The 19,836-nt window shown below is 53.8% G+C and overlaps 1 protein-coding gene across 1 annotated transcript; it reads left to right on the top strand.

The window, feature by feature from the left end:
* Positions 1–13,159: 13,159 nt before the first annotated feature.
* RPRM (reprimo, TP53 dependent G2 arrest mediator homolog) lies at positions 13,160–13,676 on the top strand. The gene has a single exon (XM_067298602.1). It carries the CDS (start codon positions 13,160–13,162, stop codon positions 13,529–13,531), a length of 372 nt encoding a protein of 123 aa, XP_067154703.1. The 3' UTR covers positions 13,532–13,676.
* Positions 13,677–19,836: the final 6,160 nt, after the last annotated feature.

Raw genomic sequence — 19,836 nt, 5'->3', positions numbered from 1 at the left:
TGCAGAAGCAGTCCAGGAACACTCGTCCCTGTGGGCTAAGGCTAACCTTTGTGAGCGCCCTCCTTCAGTACTTTCTTCTTATCTATAAAATGGAAATAATGATACTTTCTTACCCCATAGATGCAAGAGTAAATAAAAAAAAAAGATTTTAAGAGGTCATTATGCAGTCTTACATACATGCGTGCTTTTCAGACATCGCCTGGACCTGCTGCCCACCGATTTCCTTACAGTTCACGGTCAGATAATATATCTAAGGTGTAAGAACACAGTTCAATCTCCATGCCGCGCTCATTCGGTCACTGGCTTCGTTTCAGCCTCTGCCCACAGCTGTGATTTGATTTCACATGGGGAGGTGCCACTAGAAACAGCATTAAAAAACCTGAACCCTAGACATTTTAGGGGTCTGTTACCCTTCAGTTAAACCAGTTCTGCATATGGAAGCCTGTTAGGTAGCTAATGACGAAGTTCAGCTCTAAGGCAGCGCGAGCAGAGAACGCGAGCGGCAGGCGTGTTAGGCAACGTATGGATGCGCATCGCAGAGAGCATCACCGAGCCCTCGGGATGGAACCGGAGAGCCCAACGTGTCCTTCGCTGCAGTGTATCTTGGTGACGCAACAGAGAGCGGGACAGCTTTGCAAAACTGTTATCGACTCCAGCAGCATCTTGCGGAATCACTCATTTCCAAAGAATATAGGATTTTCTTGCAAAATGAGTATATTGCCCCTTATGTTTAACTGGATGGAAATGGAGCTGAACAGGGAACAGGATGTAATCACGTCTTGATCTATGCAGTGGCTACTGGGTCTGACGGAAAGACAAAACTGCTGAAAATAATGTGCTGCAAGAACATGTTTGGAGACTGATACTGCACTACTATCCCAGAAACAAAGAGGAATCTGTTATAAATATCTAGGTTACATGGCTAAGAAAAGCAGATATTGATAACCGGCCATTGCGTCTTTGTTTTCCTCTGTGCAAAGGCACTCAAGGAGACACTGGAAAGGTATTTCACTGGATATAAAATAAAAACTAAACCGAGTCCTCAAATTACGTGTCTGAAATCCTTAAGGGAAATAGAATGGAAAACTAAAGAGGCAAATTTAATAATTTAAAACCCGTTTGCACGTGGCACAGACTATGGGTATGTTCAGAGTTACGGCTGTAGACACTGCATGGAAGGGAGGTTAAGAGTCAGCAGAGGTTACTTGCCCTGCCAGCGTGACCACAAACTTCTGCCCGCCCAGAAGCCCATGAAGTCATATTTGTGTCACCTGAACAGACCCGAGTCATATGAACAAAACCAAAACACAACTGTTTAAGGCCTTTTTCTATATCCAGTACATGCATATATGCATGCATGTAAACATATTAATTTTGTGTAAAATGTTAATGCAAAAATCAAGCGAAGAGCAGAAAAATATATATCACAGAAATTCTCATAGGATTCATGGAATTCTTCAGCATTTTCATCAGAATATCCACTACTGAACACAGAATCGCTGAGGTTGGAAGGGACCTCTGGAGATCATCTAGTCCAACCCCCCTCCTCAAGCAGGGTCACCTAGAGCACATTGCACTGCATCGCGTCCAGGCGCGTTTTGAATATCTCCAGAGAAGGAGACTCCACCACCTCTCGGGGCAACCTCTTCCAGTGCTCTGTCACCCTCACAGTGAAGAAGTTTTTCCTCATGTTCAGATGGAAGCGTCTGTGTTTCAGTTTGTGCCCATTGCCTCGCGTCCTGTCGCTGGGCACCACTGAAAAGAGTCTGGTCCCATCCTCTCGACACCCTCCCTTCAGATACTTGTACATGTTGATAAGATCCCCTCTCAGCCTTCTCTTCTCCAAGCTAAACAGGCCCAGCTCTCTCAGCCTTTCCTCATAAGAGAGATGCTCCAGTCCCCTAATCATCTTCGTGGCCCTTCGCTGGACTTGCTCCAGTAGTGCCACATCCCTCTTGCACTGGGGAGCCCAGAACTGGACGCAGTACTCCAGATGTGGCCTCACCAGGGCTGAGTAGAGGGGGAGGATCACCTCCCTCGACCTGCTGGCAACACTCTTCCTGAGCTTTTCTTGAGATATCTTTGTGGATGTTATCACCATCCCTGATCTCCAATACCCAGTAGGGTCTGGGAGCAGTAGCAGCACCTCCAGCTGCCGCGTAAGCCCAGAGAGCCAGGGCAGCGCACCCGGAGGCTCCAAGAGGATGGGGGTCCTCACCAAGGACTGTTCCAAAGCAGAGAGGGGTTTTAGGACTGTTTGCCAAGAAGCATGGGACACGAACAGTTAAATTCACAAAAGCAAGCGTTTTCAAAATCACATATAGCCATCGAATAGTGAACAGTCTTAGGTTTGTAGGTTATATTGGGTCCATTCGTGACACAGTCCTGCTTCACCAAAAGGCCCTGCAAACCCAGTCTGATCTACTTTCTTCTTTTTTAAACAAAAGCAGTAAATTTTTACTTAACTTGAAATTTTAATGAGATGTAAACAAAAGAGGAAGAGAAGGGTGGATGAATGCAGGTTGAAGGGAGAAAAGGAAAGCAGCAATGAATATTTTCATAAAGGTCTGAGAAACTGAGCTGTAGGTAACAGTGGCAGCAAGAAAAAAAAAGAAAAGAAAAGGGAAGAAGTGCAGACAGCCATCCCCTCTGGAGGGGAAGCAATAACTCCCCAAAGCGGAGAGAATCAGCACCGGGGAGAAGAGGAAGTGAAGACAGACGAGTGAAGTAGCAAAAAATAAAAATAAAAATCTGACCTTCCCAAAACACACTTTATCAGCCATAGGCAGAAAGCTCTCTTCAGAAAAGCAGCTCAGACTGGAAGAAATCACAGGAGGAGACAGAAATCCCCAACCCCCTAACCTAGATAGAAACACCGAGACTGAACATGGAGGGGAGCCAGAACAGAAGAAAACAAAAATAAAGATGAGAAGGAGGAATCTGCAGATCATTTCTTCTGACGTTTCCAGTCAACGATTCTTGGCCCAGGAGGGTTTCTGGTACATTTTCCAAACCCTCCAGGAGCCGCAGCGGAGCTGAGGCTGGGAGGTGACGGCTCACAGCACACCTCGGAGACCCCTCCGCAGTCCAGGTTGCTAAACAAAATCCAGCCTTTCCAAACAAGCTTGCATGCACAGGATCCTGCCTGCTGGCAAATATTAGTTAGGCTGAACATTTTGCAGCACCTTTCTAACAGGTTACCCCCAAAGCCTGTGCTGTAGCTAGCTCAGGGTTTACCACGCTGCATCGTGAGCTTGGCTGCCTCCAAGAAAGTCAGAGCTAGCCAGGTTCGCACACATAAACATAGTCCAAAGAACAAGCGTAATAGATAGTTTTTGCTAAGCATCTTCCTGATGGAGCAGATAACGGAGCTTAAAAGGCATGACTCGAGCCTGCAGCGAGACTTTCTGGGTAATCAGCGGTGGGCATCGCTGTTTACACGTCAGGTAGGGTGACGCGAGGCTGTTGGACTTGGCAATGTGCAACACGGACGAGCTTCATCCTTTCAAGGCAAGGCATGAGCGCGCGCGGCCCTCCGTCCCGACACGGCGGCTCGGCCGGGGACGCCCCGCACAGCCCTCCGGCGCCAGGGCTGTACGCCGCAGCGGCGCCCGCACCGCCTGCCCACGGGGCGACCAGCATCGCCGCGTGGCGGGCGCCTCTCTTCCGCCTTGCCTCCTTCTGCTGAGCTCTAGCACAGGGGCTTGACTTGCTTGACCGTTTTGACTTGCTTTGGAAATAAATGCAAGTATGAAAAGCGGATGGTTTACAGAAGTTATATTGCAAACACATTTTTTGCAGTGGCTCTACAAAATCCTTTAGCTAAATACTTCTCCTGCTTCTGTCTTACAAGGCATAAGCCATATTCTTACTAAAGAAACTACAAATTACTACATGAAAAGCAATTACAAAGCACAGTATTCGTGAAAAGTTGCATCAGTAAAACAGGACGATTCACCCTCCTGCAAGACAACCTAAACAACAAGGGCAAGGTCGAACCGCTCTTGGCAATCACGCGTTTCCGGAGACACTTCCCTGAGACCAGCAGAGTCCCTCAAACCCCGCTGGACGCCTCGTCTAGGGAAGCAGCAGCATCCCCAAAGACCATTGCTTTTTACTGAGGTCAAAGCAGATCTCTGAATGCTAAAACCATAAAACTTTAAAGACATACCTTCCCGTGAACCACCACCCAGGTGAAAGCCCAAAGCAATGTTGAAGAAATCCCTCTCTGAGCCAGCTGAGGGGTTGGGCTGTGTGCCTTATAAAGTCACCTGCCAGTCGGCGAGCAGCTGAACCTTTCCATCACACCAGATCAGTGCCAGCTGCCCAAACTGCTGTGGGAATCCTTGTGGAAGCTTTGCAGGGCCTAAACCAGGCCTAGGTGCACCAGGGTGAAGCTCTTTTTTATATATATATATATATATATATATACATATATATATATATACACACACGCACACGCACATATATATATATATAAAATATATATTTTTAGGATGTACATGAAATATTTTCTTTTTCTGAATGCTAGCACAAAGCACATCTAGGCTCTGTAACTTAGACTTACTTTTTCATGAAATGATAAAATTGAAAAAAATCTCGTCAGTAGAAGTGCAAGTTTTGAAAGAAGCGATTCACTAGAAAGCAAGAGATGATGCAGGCTTTTTCCCACTTAAGCCAGAACGAACTCGTTCAGGACTTAACCTCAAAACTACGTGACAGTTTTGCTATTAGTTTTACGCTGGAGAAAGGGGAAACCGTCCTGCCCGGGAGCTCGGCGAGGGGCGCCGGGTTTTCCGCCCGGACCGGCGGGTCCGTGCAGGCCGCCCTGACCTCCTGCCTGTCCGCAGCTGGATTCCCCGCTCGCCGCCCGGAGCAACGCCGACCACCGGAGCGAGCCGGACCCCGGGGCAGCTGCCCTGGGATGGGGCTTAACAGCCCCGCCGGCACCTCGCGGGGGCATCGCCCCTCGTGACGTCATCGCAGTGACGTCATCGCAGTGACGTCATCGCGGTGACATCATCATCGCGGCTCCCATGCAGACACACGCACACGAGGACCTGGGGTCAGGCACTTCATACGAGACCCCCTTTTTCCCCTCAATTTCTCATTTTGGAGGGGACAAAGACTGCAAAAAAAACAGTTGATCAAAACCAAAAATTTTGGCTTCTTTTGCTTCTAAACTAAAGCTTCATTTTTCAATTCTAGTTTTTGCAATGCCTTTTCTATAGTATATTAGTTTGGGCCCTTTTCTAAAAAAGAGCAAGAAGTTGGATTTATGTGAGCCAGTAAAATAATCATTTAATTAGCATTAAGTTCCCTTAATCTCGGAACAAAACTAGCTATAGCGAAATTTAAAATTCTTGTCATTAGTAGCAAATTAGTTTTACCAAGCTCTTTTTTTTTTTTTAATGACACATTTAGAAAAAGTCAGAGAGGCACTTAATGTTGTATTTGGTACTACAATTTATAAATGAAAACATGCACGTCATAGAAATGACTTTTTCACTTACTGATCTGCATAATGCTAAATGTTTGTTTCGATAATTGGCTTTTGCACAAAAAGACTGTAAGTTGCAAAAAGTGAATTATTTATGAGGTCTACTTCAATGTGATTACCCTCTGAAGGCTTTAAAAAGAATAAATAAAAAAACAAAAACCCTCAGGCGCGATGCTCTTTTGCATGAGTTGAGGAGACGGCGCAGGAGCTGGGAAGGGCTGCGGCCACATGCGCTGCAACGCGCCTCCCGCGCGGCGTCCTGCGCCTTGCTTTCGTCCTCCCTTCTACGAGTCAGCACAGGCTAGAGATACAGCGCTAATTTTTTTTATTATTATTATTATTATTATTTGTACTGAGTTATTATGCTTCCGTTGTTTTAGTCGTTCGATTTTTGGCTTTGCAACCCCGTTTCTCCCTGTTTTCATCCCTGGCTCGGTGCGTGTGCTCAACGCGGCACAAGCACGTGGACGAAATGCTAGAAAAGGCAGGAAGTTAACGTGCGCTCTAGATACTGTTCGTTCCAGGGAATACTTTAAAAGTACAAATGCACAATTAATTGTAATTATTATAGTAGTTCTGTACAAACAGGCCTTGAAAGTACTTCTCAATTTTGGATACAAATAACCCCAGCGACAAGATAATTTGGAAGAGCAGAAAACAAAGATCAATGCTTTGCTGGAATTAGAAGCGGTAAGGAAACAGCAAAAAACTTAAACACGCCAAATAACCTTCCCCTGCAGCTTCTTTGCAAGAAAATGCAATCTAACACTGAGAGCGGCCGTGCAAAGAGCAGCCGTTCGCAGCTTCAAAATGCTTATTAAAATGACGAGTGAATTAAGGCGTAGCAGCAGAAACAGTGAAGTTGTTCCCACGCCAGCTGAAAGGGCCGGAGCTGCTGCAACTGCACCCTGCGTGGCTGAAAAGTGATAGCAAGCGGCAGAGCCTTTTTTTAAAGTCAACCTTTTAAGTGAATCTTAATAAAAATACATTTTTTAATGTTAATTAAGAAGACGAAATAACTCCAAGACTATTCATTTTCTCACTCCAAACGCTTGTTCAGAGCAGCGCAAATACCCACATAATTAAAATTTAGGTTATCTTCTCCCATGCATGTCCTCCCTTGCGCATGAATTTAAAATTAAAAACACCCTCTTCGTTGTCTGAACGTCCATATGCAAACAAATTGCATGTCCCTAATTTCCTTTCAGGTAAGCAGGTTGCTGCAATATAGAAGGGACTGAGATTAAATTTAAGAGAAGAAAGCGCTCTCGGAAGTTGAGCGTGTGGAAAATCTCTCTTTCGCCCTTCTAAAATGTACGTGTTAATTTGCATACGGCACTGATGAACAAGCTGATTGCTGTTATTCACTGCTCACCTTAAAGCAATGCCAGCAGCCTCGGATGCCCGAGCCGAGGGGAGCACTTCCCGCTCCCGCACCGGAGCAAACAGCGCCTTGCTGCACGCGGAGCAGCGCGCTCATGCCGGCGTTCGGCAAGCCGGCTCCCACGCAGCACTGGTCACGCAAAGAAGGGCACCCTAAATTCTAAATATACCTTTTAAGCATTAAAGTTTCTTTGCTTTAAAGTTTCACCAGCACGCCAGTGTTTGCAAATCCTATGCCGAAGTCTAGAATTTCCATGCTAATATTTAATATCTCCATTTCTGATGTTTTACGTATTTGATCGTCTTCCTAATTTTGTGCCGCTTTCTGAAGCACGAATTCCTTCCTCTGTGGAAGCCGGTTGCTCTTGCGTGTAAAATATTTATAAACCTATTCCGAATTTACAAAGAGAGTCGGGAGAAACGAGCGTTCCCGCTGCGGCGAGCGCTACCGGCAGCGGGCGGGCACAAACCTCAGCAGCGCCCGCGCCCGCAGCGGAGCCACGTCGCAGCACCCAAAACAACGAGTGCTGCTGAGCGAGCGAATTACGGCAAGACTCAAAATTTCTAGCAAGTTTCAAGAGCTGGCAACGGTACGGACCATAAAACAGCCTCAGGCCAGCGCTAAAGTCAGCAAAACCTCCGAGCAAGACGTGGCGCCATCCGCCCGTTACGCTCGGTCCCGCGCTCGCCCGCCTGCCTCCGCACGCGTCCTGCAGGAGCCCGCGCAGCGGCGTTTCCTTGGAACAGCGCACGCGCGCGAAGCACGTTCCGGACGCGCACCGGGCACGTGCCCAGCCGGCAGCGGGCGCCAGCGAAGGAGCTGCTCTGACGTGCGCAGCGGCTGCACGGGATTCACGGAATCCGCAACAACCCAACCGGGAGGATTTGTGCTCCGGGCGCTTCTGCACGTCTAACGAGGAAAAGGCGGCAGCAGCAGCAGCGTGAGATTTGTCCAATCAGTGAAGCCAAGCAGCACAGCTTGCGTGCCACGGGCTCTCGATCACTGCTAAGCGTAAACAAAAATTATTGTAAAATAGCAGGGACTGAGCTAATAAGAAGGTCACCGCCTATTCCGTAAACTCTAGCTAGGAGGCAAGCTAGCTCCGTTATTTGCTCAGTTTGGTTTATGACGAATAAACGGATCACGGACCACCTGCTAAGCCTCAGTGTCCCCACGGCAATGGGACCATGCATGATCCAGGTCTCCAGTGGAACCGGATTTTAGGACTTTTCGAGAGTTATTTATAAGCGCGCCCCGGAGATCCCGGATCGCTATCGCCGCCCGGCCCGATAGACGATGCAAAGCGAAGCACCTTCGTTTGGGTCATCGACGTCCTGCAGCGAAGGGAGAACCTCGGCGTTGCGACATCGCGGCCTTGCGACGGCGCCCGCGAGACCTTTTTTTTTTTTCTAGTGCTCATTTTAAGCCTTTTAGAAGTAACTTTATTAAAAATCTGGTCGAAGTCTTCCCGTTTAAATGCTAAAATGGCTTCACTAAAATAGCGTGCGTAAACTCACCTTTAACCTGAAAAAGAAACCCCGCGAGGTACCTGGGGGGCTCGTATTTAATATTTACCCCGAGCTCTGTCTTGCTCATGTCGATGTTTGTCTGGAGAAGTTCTGGACGAAGGAGGCGCCGCTGCAAGCCTTCCCCAAACTGAGAAAACAAAAATATCAAAAATATCCGGAAAAGCACCTTTCCCCCCTTTTCGGCAGCTTGCCGGACAGGGGCCTCGGGGGAGCTGAGCGACACGGATATTTTTCCGCATCTAAGTAGAATAAATACACTTAAAATCGAGGCACCAAATGGGAGTGTGTTTATAGTTAATTACCACTGGAATACTCCCAAAATGGAACGACAGCGTATTTTAGACATCTGTTGACTGGCGTGTTTTATAACTACACAATTTCTCACTTCCTCGGATAAAGGAGTTTAAAAGACCGAATCTTGTTTTCATTGCCTTGATCAAAACACAACAAATTAAGGTAACAAGCAAAGTGAAAATGTAAAATATATATATGTATTAAAAAAAAAATCACTCGCATGGTTTTCTCAAATTTCCCTGGGGAAGTTACCGGGCGTTTCTCAGCCACCCCGAACCCCGGGGCGAAGCGCGCCGTTTGGGAAGGAGCAGCGGGTGACCACCTGCCCGGCCTCCTCCTCCGAAGCAAACGGCTGAAATTTCATTTTCAGTCTGTTTTTAAAAGGAATGAAAAGAGACGCTGGCGGCCACGGCGGGGGATAAGGGACACGGCGTCGCCCGGCAGACGCGGGACCGTCCTCGGCACGGAAACGTCATGTTTTCGGCAAGATGCTTTGTACGGTACGCTTTGCACGGAGCCCGTTGCAGCCAGAGGCGCCGGGAAGCCGGGAAGCCAGGGACAAACCGGCTCTTCCCGGCCGCGGGGGGCGAGAAACAGCTCGGCGGCCCTGGGAATCGCTGCAAGGGGCCGCGCGGCCCGCTGCGGCTGGGGGGTCTGCACGTGCCCCGCTGAACCGGAACGGGGCAGAGCCGCCCGCGCCGTGCAGCGAGGAAGGCGCGGAAGCGGCACCCGGAACGCGGCCCGTCGGGCTCGCTTTCGCGGCAGCCTTCGCTCCGGGCCGAGCACTGCGACTGGTCCAGGTAGCGCTGGGAATCTGAAACGCGGTTAGAGTGGGTAAAGGTTGCAATGACCAAGCAGTCCCTGGGTAGGAGCTAGGGAATGGGAATTTGTTCAGATTCCAGCTTTGCAAAAAAGAGGGAGCAGTGAGAGCAGCGCTCCCTTGGGCCTTCGCTCCCAAGCATGGCACCGATGGCGTTCCTGTGCCACTGCCTGCACCGGTTTCCCGTGCCGCTTGCCTGCACCTGTTTCCTGCACTGCTCCCTGCACTGCTTTCCCGCAACGCTGCCTGCACTGGTTTCCCATGCCACTGCCTGCACTGGTTTCCTGCACCGCTGCCTGCACCGGTTTCCCATGCCACTGCCTGCACTGGTTTCCTGCGCCGCTGCCTGCACCGGTTTCCTGCACCGCTGCCTGCACCGGTTTCCCATGCCACTGCCTGCACTGGTTTCCTGCGCCGCTGCCTGCACCGGTTTCCCATGCCGCTGCCTGCACTGGTTTCCTGCACCGCTGCCTGCACCGGTTTCCCATGCCACTGCCTGCACTGGTTTCCTGCGCCGCTGCCTGCACCGGTTTCCCATGCCACTGCCTGCACTGGTTTCCTGCGCCGCTGCCTGCACCGGTTTCCCATGCTGCTGCCTGCACCGGTTTCCCACGCCGCTGCCGGCCTGCACACGCTAGATGTCACTGCGCGACCTGCAATAACACCGCGCCGCGCGGCACAGCCACCGCTGGCTCACGGCAGCGTTCAGCAGGGCCCGGGGCGATCGGCACACGCACGACCACGGGTCAGGTTTTAAGCTGAACACAAGTGCAGCGTCTCTGCAAGGTCTCTGCAGTACGCTTCGCCCTCGACGGCGACTGCTGCTCCCAGCAAACGGCGCTGCACCCGAGGGATGTTCGCTGGCACCCGGCTCCAAGGAGCCGTTTTCTGGGGATTCAGCCCCGGGTCAAAGCCGCATCTGCGCTGCAGCTGGTATAAAAGCACGTCCCGGGCCGTGCTCTGCGCGCTTGTCCCCGACCCCTGCCGCAGGAGCTGTTCTTAACCCGGGCGCTGCGGGACACAGGCAGCCGGGGCTTGGCCGGAGCAGCCTTCCCACGCAGGGGCTCCAAAACCGGCAGCGGGTTTCCCACCATGTCCCGCTCCTCCAGCTCAGTCCGCACCTCCACGCACGGAGAAATGCAACCCTCGACGTGCACCACCATGCACAACAAAATGCAGTGAGTAGGTTTCAGAGTTGTGGTACTTCTTACATGTGATCTTTGCCCGACTGTATTTTACAATTTGTACGTAACGCTACCAAAACTATTTGTGGTTTTTCTCCCTTTATTTACCTAGATGCTTTATCCACATCAAAAAATTCTAAATGGGAGTGTTATGTTCTTTTCCATTTCTTAGCTACACAAAATACTCCTTAAAATACATTCTTGGTGTTCCTGGTATTTTTCGTTTTCAAGCAGAATAAATACACTTTTTGAGGTAAGAGAGCTGGTTCCTCCCAGAGAGCCGGAGGAGAGGAGAGGAAGGACCACTTGCACGCCTTTTCGCGGGCGAGTACTGCGCATCCCCCCGACCCTGCACACGCGGACAGCTCCAAAGCTTGCAGAGACCTTTTTCGGTGAGGGTAAGATAAAATGGGTAAGATAAAATATACCTCACGCTCAAAACTAACCCCATTCTGGTTTGCAAACCAGGATTTTTAACGATAGGGATAAAAATAAGAAGAAAAGTAATTAGTGTAATGTTAAGAGGTCGATTTGCACATCTTGCCTCACTCCTGACGCTCGATTATGGCGGGAGGGTTTGAGAAGCACGGGTTGTTTGCCTAGACCAGGTCTCTCTCTTGATACTGTCTCTTCAGCACAGAAAATACACGTAGATGAAATTTCAGCACGAAAAGGCACCAAGTGCATGAGCCCACATCTCACTTGCTGCAATTTCTCTTTTGCGTGTTCCTACATAAGCAGGATTTCATTACGCTTTAACGTCTCGGTCTGTAAAATGGGCACAACACCGGCGTTGCTCCAGATGCTCCGGGACTGACTGGTTAGAAAACATTTTGGAAGCACTTGAAGTTTAGGATTTCCAAGTGCATAATCCGCAAGAGGATCTGCTGGTGGCCTGGGGGGCACGAGGGCTCACGCAGAGCGAGTCCCCTTGCTTGCAACCGGCTGGCGGGAGCAGCGCAGCCGGGTGCCGCAGCAAGCAACCGCGCGCCCGGGGAACGGCTCTGCCAGCGTCTTTCCCTGGATAAAATCACTGCCAGCGCTCACGTCGCTAATCAGAATTAATATTATCGTCTTCGTCCAACAGTAAAAACAAAATGTTCCCATCTCGGCCCATCTGATAAGGCAGGCGGCCGTGCGCGGTGCACCACTCGTCGGTGGGCCCGGCTCGGCCCGCGGCGCTCCGGGTGGACGGCCCTGCCGGAGGGGATGGATGGATGGATGGGCCCTGCTGAGGGGACGGACAGAGGGACCGGGGATCCCAGGGCGAGGGGCCCCAGCGCAAGGGCTACGCCAGGCTGCGGGCTGCCGCGGGCCCTGCGCCCCCAGCCCGCTCCTGCCCCCGGCGCCCTCGGAGCCACGCGGGAGCCGGGAATGAGAGCAGGAACGTTAGCCGGGGCCGAGCCAAGCGGCGAAGTCAGGAGCAACGCGTGAATTAAGAAAGGAGAGCGGGATCGGGGAGCGTGGGAGCCTGGGCTCGGCAGCCTCCGGGGTTTCAGCCGGGCGCGCGCAGGGGACGCGGCCACGGGAAGCCCGCGGGGCTCCGCAGCAGCTGTCGCCTCCGCTAAGAGCAGTTCCCGGGGGCTCGGCGGGTTGCAGCCCTGCGGACGAGTGGGTCCGGCTGTACCGCGGCGTCGGAGAGCGGCGCTGCGAAACCCGCTCCCCAAAACCCGGACACAGCCCGCAGCCCCCCCCAACCCGCTCCCCAAAACACGGACACAGCCCGCAGCCCCCCAGCCTGCTCCCCAAAACCCACTCCCCAAACCTGGCCCAGAAACCTCCTCCTCAAAACCCAGACACAGCCCACAGACCCCCCCGACCCGCCCCCCAAAACCTGGACACAGCCCGGAGACCCCCGACCTGCTCCCCAAAACCTGCTCCCCCAAACCCCTCCGGCTAAGCCTGCACCCCAGACCCCCCCTGGACCCGCTCCCGGACCCGCTCCCTAAGCCCACCCCCGGAGACCTGCTCCCCAAAACCTGCTCCCAAACCCACTCCAAAAAACCTGCTCCCCAAAACCTGCTCCCCAAAACCCACCCCCAGAAACCTGCTCCCCAAAACCTGCTCCCCAGAGCTGCCCCAGAAGCCTCCTGCCCCCAAAACCCGCTCCCCAAAACCGCCCCCGAAGCCCCCCCCCAAACCCTGCTCCCTCGCCCCCCCGCAGACTCGGGCTCCCCCAGCCCCGCTCCTCGGCGGCGCCGACACCGCCTGTGCCCGCGGGGGCTGCGCGGGGCGGTGCCGGGGGGCCGCGCTTCCCTCCCCCCCCCCCCCATCCCCGGGCGCGTCGGGGCGGAGCCGCGGCCGGAGCGGGAGGCGCCGCCGGCGGAGCCGCCCGGGCGGAGCGGAGCAGCGCGGAGCAGCGCGGAGCGGGGCGGCACGGCGCGCGCTGCCCGGCTGCATGCGGCGGCGGCGGCGGGGCGCCCCGGCGGCGGCGGCGGCGGCGGCGGGATGAACGGCTCGGCGGCGGCGGCGGCGGGCGGCGGCGGCACGGCGGCGGCGGGGCTGCTGGCGGGCGCCGGGAGCGCGGCGCTGGAGCTGGAGCGGGCGCTGCGCTGCTGCACCGCCGCCTCCGTGGTCACCGACGGCAGCGGCGGCGGCAGCGGCGGCGGGGCGGCGGCGGCGGCGGCGGACGAGCGGAGCCTCTACATCATGCGCGTGGTGCAGATCGCCGTCATGTGCGTGCTGGCCCTCACCGTCGTCTTCGGCATCTTCTTCCTCGGCTGCAACCTGCTCATCAAGTCCGAGGGCATGATCAACTTTCTGGTCAAGGAGCGGCGCCCGTCCAAGGAGGTGGAGGCGGTGGTGGTGGGGCCCTACTGACCGCACCGGCCCCGCACCGGCACCGACCCCGCACCGGCACCGACCCGGCGCTGCCGCCCGCCGCCGCCCGGCCCCGAGCGCCCCGACGGCAGCAGGTCTGGGGGACTCTCGTTCGCCCGCTCTAATAAACGTCTCCGACTTCTCGCGTCCGGCTCCCGCGCGTGTTTCCGAGCCGCGGGGAGGCGACGGCCGGGCGCGGCCGCCACGGGGGGCAGCGGGGACGGCGACGGAGACGGCCGGGTCCCGGGGCACAGCGGGGACGGGGCACGGGGGGGGCTACCGGGTCCTGGGGACAGCCGGGTTGGAGATAGCAGGGATGGGGACAGCTGGGTCCGGGGAGACAGCGGGGATGGGGACAGCGGGGATGGGGATAGCAGGGATGGGGACAGCGGGGATGGGGACAGCGGGGATGGGGACAGCAGGGATGGGGACAGCGGGGATGGGGATAGCAGGGATGGGGACAGCTGGGTCCGGGGAGACAGCGGGGATGGGGACAGCGGGGATGGGGATAGCAGGGATGGGGACAGCGGGGATGGGGACAGCGGGGATGGGGATAGCAGGGATGGGGACAGCGGGGATGGGGACAGCAGGGATGGGGACAGCTGGGTCCTGGGAGACAGCGGGGATGGGGACAGCGGGGATGGGGACAGCGGGGATGGGGAGGGCAGGGATGGGGACAGCTGAATGCCAGGAGACAGCTAGAGCAAGAACAGCCGGGTTTGGGGACAGCCGGGTTTGGGGACAGCCAGGTTTTGGGGACGGCTGTGGCGGGGACAGCCAGGTTTGGGGCAGGACCGTCCTGAGTGACCAAGGCACGGAGGGAATCAGTGGGGCTCGACACGAGCGCGCTGTGCCGTGGCCCGTCCTCGTGGCTCCTGCCGGGATGCTGTGCTGAAGCGCCTCTTCCAGCCGGCTCCCCGCGAGCCCCCTCTGCACGGGAGCCGGCGGTGGCACCGCGACCCTTCCATCGAGGCCGGCTCCGATCGGAGAGAGCCCCTGCCACCTCGTCCACATGCGTTTCTCCAGGCTCGGCTCTGGGAAACCAGCCTAAATACTTTTATTAATCCGGCTGAAAGCCTCACCAACGAGCGACTGCCCGTGCTCACGCTGCGGGGGTGAAGTTTTTGCTTGGAAAGGATGTTTCTTCCCCAGATGCAGGACCATCGTGCCCGGGGGGTCGCGTAGCCGTGCGTCGTGGCCCGGGGCTCGGGCAGCCGCTGGGCAAGGGTCAACGGAGCCGCATCTGCCCCGGGAGCCGAAAGCCTCCGCAGCTGGCCACCGGCGTCCTGCCGCACGGCTCAGCTCATCGCTGCTGTTTTTAATAATAACGAGAACGGGGAAGTTTTGCAGAGGAGCTGTGGGGAACGCTTCCTTCTCCCTCGGCTTGCCCCGAGCTGGCGGGGAAGAGCGCCGAGCCACCGAGTCATTTGCAGGCGTCTTTATAAAACGGTATTAGATGTCGCTGTTTTGGTAGAGCAAGGTGAAAAGGACCAATTACAAAATGCACCCGAATTTAAAAAAGGGGGTGAAATAAAGCTGGAATTTGAGACGACCTCTTGACAGTGAATAAAATGTTGGTAGCAGATAAGACAAAACAGGATTTCAGTGTAGTATGATTCCCGATCCCAGCCATGTACTCATTCATTTACAGCTGCATTTAAGGGAAAGACAAAGAACAGATCTGCCTGTTCCCTCAGAAACAAATAAGCTAAGGAATTTGTCATTAAATCAAAATAAATGTTACTAAGCCATATATCAAATGAGAAATTTAACCAAAACTCTCCTCCTTTCTTTACCCCTCACTGGTGCAGAAACATTAGCTAACGCAGTATTTTAAGATAACGCAACGAGAGGGAAAACTCCTACTAGCCATAGTGCATCATTAAACATACCAAACTTTTCAGCCCATGTCTCCCGGAATTGCAGATATACAGCGGCTCCCATAATCCGACCTGTAATGAGTTCACTGCACATTTGAACATTTTCCGAGGCCTAGGCTTATTAGGTATTCCCTAGTAGATATAGCAAACACTTAAATTATAATACGTTTTGATTAACCTTTGCCAGAAGCTACAGCTTTTTCCAGCACTGTAAATCCAAGGGATGATATACTTCTGCACCGAAATTACACAGTTTTTAAAGTCAGCCGAGCCGCGTACCTGGCGTATTGCCTCCAGCCTAAGGTCCCCGTACGAGGTCAAGGCCCCCACCCTAACGAAAGTGCTCGTGACTCATTTGGAAGCTCCCCGCGGCGATAGCCGGCTTCGGCTGGGGAACCGCCTGGGCAAGGGTTTATCCCGCTCCGCGGTGCAGAGGCGCTGGCCCACGCTGCGCTGCCCGCGGTCAGGCAAAATTCCCGTCGATTTTAAAAGCAGTTAAGCTTCAACAAGGAAAGGAAGATCCAACTTTTCATTTGCAGTTAAAAAAGCAAAACAAAACCAAACTTCGCTGTGACAGACACAGCACAGATTATGGTTTTATGGTTTATATTTATCGCTTGAAGTAGCCGTTGACTGATCGTAGCTGGTTTAACACAGGCAGTGCGAGCGCTTGCGTCCGACCGGATGGGGCATCCTTAAGGGAAGTGGGTTCCCGGAGACGTTTTCGGACAGACGACTCATTTTAGCATGCAGCCCTGGCTGAGTTTGAGCCCGGGCTAATTGCCGTGAACGAATGCATCGGTGAACACGCTCCTCTCTCCCCGCTGGTGCGCGTGAGCGGCCAGCGCTGAACGCCCGACACCGATTTCGGCAAAGCCCGGCTCCGGCTGCCCGCCTGGTACGGCCGACGCAGCCCCCGGGGCATCGCGTCTCTCCGGTCTTTTATATTAGGAAACAGCAGTGTCCTCCCCGTAACCAAGGTTCAAACTTGCTGTCCAAAAATCTGGTTTTCTGTTAGCTCGCTGTAGAGCGTGCCAACATCTGCCCGTCGCGCTCCCACGCCTGCCCGGCGGCTGCAAACCATCTTTTTTAGGCAATTTGGGCGACTGCGCTGCTCCCGCTTCCCCCTGCGCTATTGCTTTCGGCTGCAGGAGCCGCGATGCCGGTTTCTTTGCTGAAGAAGGAGGGGAAAAAATAGAAAAAGCGAAGCGGGATTGCGCGAAGCTTCAGGGGCCGGGGGCTGCTGCGACCTGGGAAGCATTTTTATATTAAAAAAATACGCAGTTAATCTGTGAATTCAAATGCCACCAAGTCCAAGAAATCAGCCGGCTTCAGAGGAAGAATAAACACCCGCAGAGAGGTTGAGGTTTGCCTAGAGCTGGGGCCTGTACGCAACCGCTGGAGAAACAACCCCAAGTTTAAACTCTTCTGGACAGGCCGTATCCATCAACGTGGTCGCGGGCAGCTTGGGACCTCTGCGGCAGCTATAGCCGGTATTTTTAGCGCATGGAAAAAAAGTGTCATGAGCACATGATATGAAAAACACACAGAGCAATATATCATTTCTGCGTCCTTTACTCCATCACGGCCGGGTTAGCAGCTGCTTTCCCCCCACTCGCTCCTATTCCAGCAGCGTCCCCGGGGCCCCAGGCCGCGGACGCCCCACGGGTGGTGGCCCACGGCGGCGGGTGCTCGGCCCCGCGGCAGCACCTCGCAGCCCGCGGCGGGACCGAACGCCGCCGCCGCCGAGCGGTCCCCGTCCCGCTGCCCCGGCCCCGGCTCTTCGGAGAGCGTCGCGCGCCGGCCGCAGCCTCGCTGCACCATTCCCACCTCCTTAACGCAAGTCCTTTTCTTCTTTCGTATTAGCTGCCTCAGTTTCCTGCCTGTCACGTAAATTGCAGACAGAAGAAAACAAACAAAAAAAATACTAATTTGGGCTGAAATCATACATAGGCTTAAAAGAGAGGAGCAAGCTCTTGCATGAAGGGGCAGCATGGTGGGAAGACAGGAGCGGAGGCGATTTTCCTTGTTCCTGCTGCTCGCCTAGAAAGCGTTCCCAACCGCCAGGCCCTCGCACCCACCCGGATGCTCCGGCCACCTTCTCGGCCGGCCGGTAAAGCACCGCTGCGGTGCTTTCGGTTGAGGTGCCTCGCTGCCCAGGCAAGCCCCCTCCCGACGTGCTTATGGAGGGCCACCATGGCCACCAGCGTTCGCTCCTCCGAGCCGAGCCCTTCCCTGCTCTTGCCGAGAGCCCCCCAGGTACCAGGACGACACCGACAAGCCAGCGAAGGAGAGAAGAGCAACAAAAAGCATCAGATACCTGGAGAAACTCATGAAGAAGGAAATACGTGTAAAAAGTACGGGCATTCTTCTACAAAGAAATGGAAACGAGATGCAAAATGTGTGATACAAGTCTGCACGATACACTGACGGGGCAGATAATATTTTGGAGAAGAACAATTCTAGCAAGAAGGGCTAGGCGAGTGGAGCGGAGCGGAGGTTAGAATAATTTTGCTGACTTGTAGGAAAGTCTCGAAAATGAGAGGTATTACGCTATGGAATAATCTCTATAGGGGAGACATAAACACTCTTTTAGTTATGACTTTCAATCTAAACTTGAGAATATGTTCCTTACGGGGTGATTTTGCATTCGCAAGAAACTGGACCTGGTCATCTAACACAATTTGTCCCTTGCTGTCTAACCCAACTCCCTGGTTAAGCGCATCACTGCATATTGCTGGAGCTACAGGGATGAAAAATCAAGAAACTGCCGCTCATGCTGTCAATGTTAATGACGTAGGAGGATTACCAAAAGGTTATCGAGCAAAGAAAACAACCTGAGTTACACTCAGCAGTTCTGTGAAGCGGAGAAAGAAGTGGTTTTCTTTAATTCCCTCCCCCGCATCGACGTCCTCTCCATGAGGACCCCGCTGGTGGGGCGGCAGCAAGGAACACGCTTGCACGGGCAATTACCAGCTACGGCGGTCGTGCACATAACGGAGCTGCCGCCCAAAGCTTTCGAAATATATATTCAGTGTTTCAGAAATCCATTCAAACGTTCATTAAAATCACTCCGTCGTTAATGAAATCTGTGTCTCCCTTTCCCTTTGCCAAACATAAACTTTAAAAAGCAAAGTGTGCTTAGCAAATGTTTTGGTGAGAGAGACCGATGAGTATGCGTTTGAGATGGAAAAGATCACTTAGACAGATAACTTCGAGCTCTTCCTGCCAAGCTGGCCCACATGCTGCTATCGTCCGCTAAACTAAACTAACGCTTGGTCGAGCGCCGTTATAAATTGCAGGAAGCCTGGGCTGGCGCTCGTTCACTTGCGGAGACGCGTTCCACGGGCCGATAGACGTCGCGCCGCCGGCGCCCACCGCGCGCGCGGGAACCCTGCGCCCCGGTGCTCCCACGCCGCAGCCTGGCCTGAGCCGCCTTGCTCCTCGCACGGTCACCTGCCGTCGCTTTTCCTCCTTTGCAAACAGTGGGCCAGGCCTGCTCCTACACATAAATAACATCCGAACCGGAATAAAGCATATCCACAGGATGTTTTTAAGCGAGAAATGACTTACCTCAGGAAAAAAATACGGCGTTATTGGCAAAGGGAACGCAGCAGGTCTTAGCTGATGATTCCCGACATTCGGCACATCTTGGGCAGAGAACTAAAAGCATGCAGTAATCGGAAGCAGCCTTCAGGGAAAACACTACGAGCTTGTGCTGCGATAAAACCCGGAGGTGTCCTGCACGGGCAGCCCGGCGCGCCGGCGGCGCCATGGGCGTCCCTGCGTTGCATGGGTGCGCAGAGCGTGAAGCTGGGCTGCAGAAACACTTCTGGCAAAAAACTGCTGCCAGCATTGGCCTTTTCACGCCATTCGCGCGTGCAGAGCACTGATTTTGAGACCCCGTTGGTGCTGCGGTCGGCATCCCGCACCAAGGACTTGCAAGTGGGTTCGCGTTCTGCCGTCCGGGGAGGGTAAAGGAATAACGGATCGTTTTGTTCCTGAGCAGTGCTGCAAAGATTCATCCCCGTGATTGACTAAAAAGCGTGTTTTTAGCAAGACACCAGCCTCTTAGAAAGCGTCAACTGGCGTTGATTCAACCTCGTGCTTGACTAAAAAGCGTGTTTTTAGCAAGACACCAGCCTCTTAGAAAGCGTCAACTGGCGTTGATTCAACCTCGTGCTTGAAGGAGGTCCTAGAAGAGTTTGTCCTGCTCTTAACAAACGTAAGCAGAGCCAACAACCCCTGCTCCTGCAAGGAGCTGGGCTGCGAGGGGCCATCTCCAAGCTCGCCATGCGGAGCGCACCACTTCATCTATTTTCTAAATTTTTGTGTCGAAATGCCGAATGAACCCTGACAACGCACGCACGTGCAGATCATAGGAGACCCTGGAGACCTTTGCTGCTGGCTGCTGGGGCTGGCTGT

This window comes from Apteryx mantelli, chromosome 6, assembly GCF_036417845.1.
Source record: "Apteryx mantelli isolate bAptMan1 chromosome 6, bAptMan1.hap1, whole genome shotgun sequence".
Taxonomy (NCBI): domain Eukaryota; kingdom Metazoa; phylum Chordata; class Aves; order Apterygiformes; family Apterygidae; genus Apteryx; species Apteryx mantelli.
The sequence above is the reverse complement of the archived record's forward strand: the minus strand, read 5'-3'. Positions and strand labels throughout refer to the sequence as shown.

Excerpts from the sequence above, each read along its gene's own strand:
- RPRM (XM_067298602.1), top strand. The coding sequence starts at position 13,160 with ATGAACGGCTCGGCGGCGGCGGCGGCGGGCGGCGGCGGCACGGCGGCG.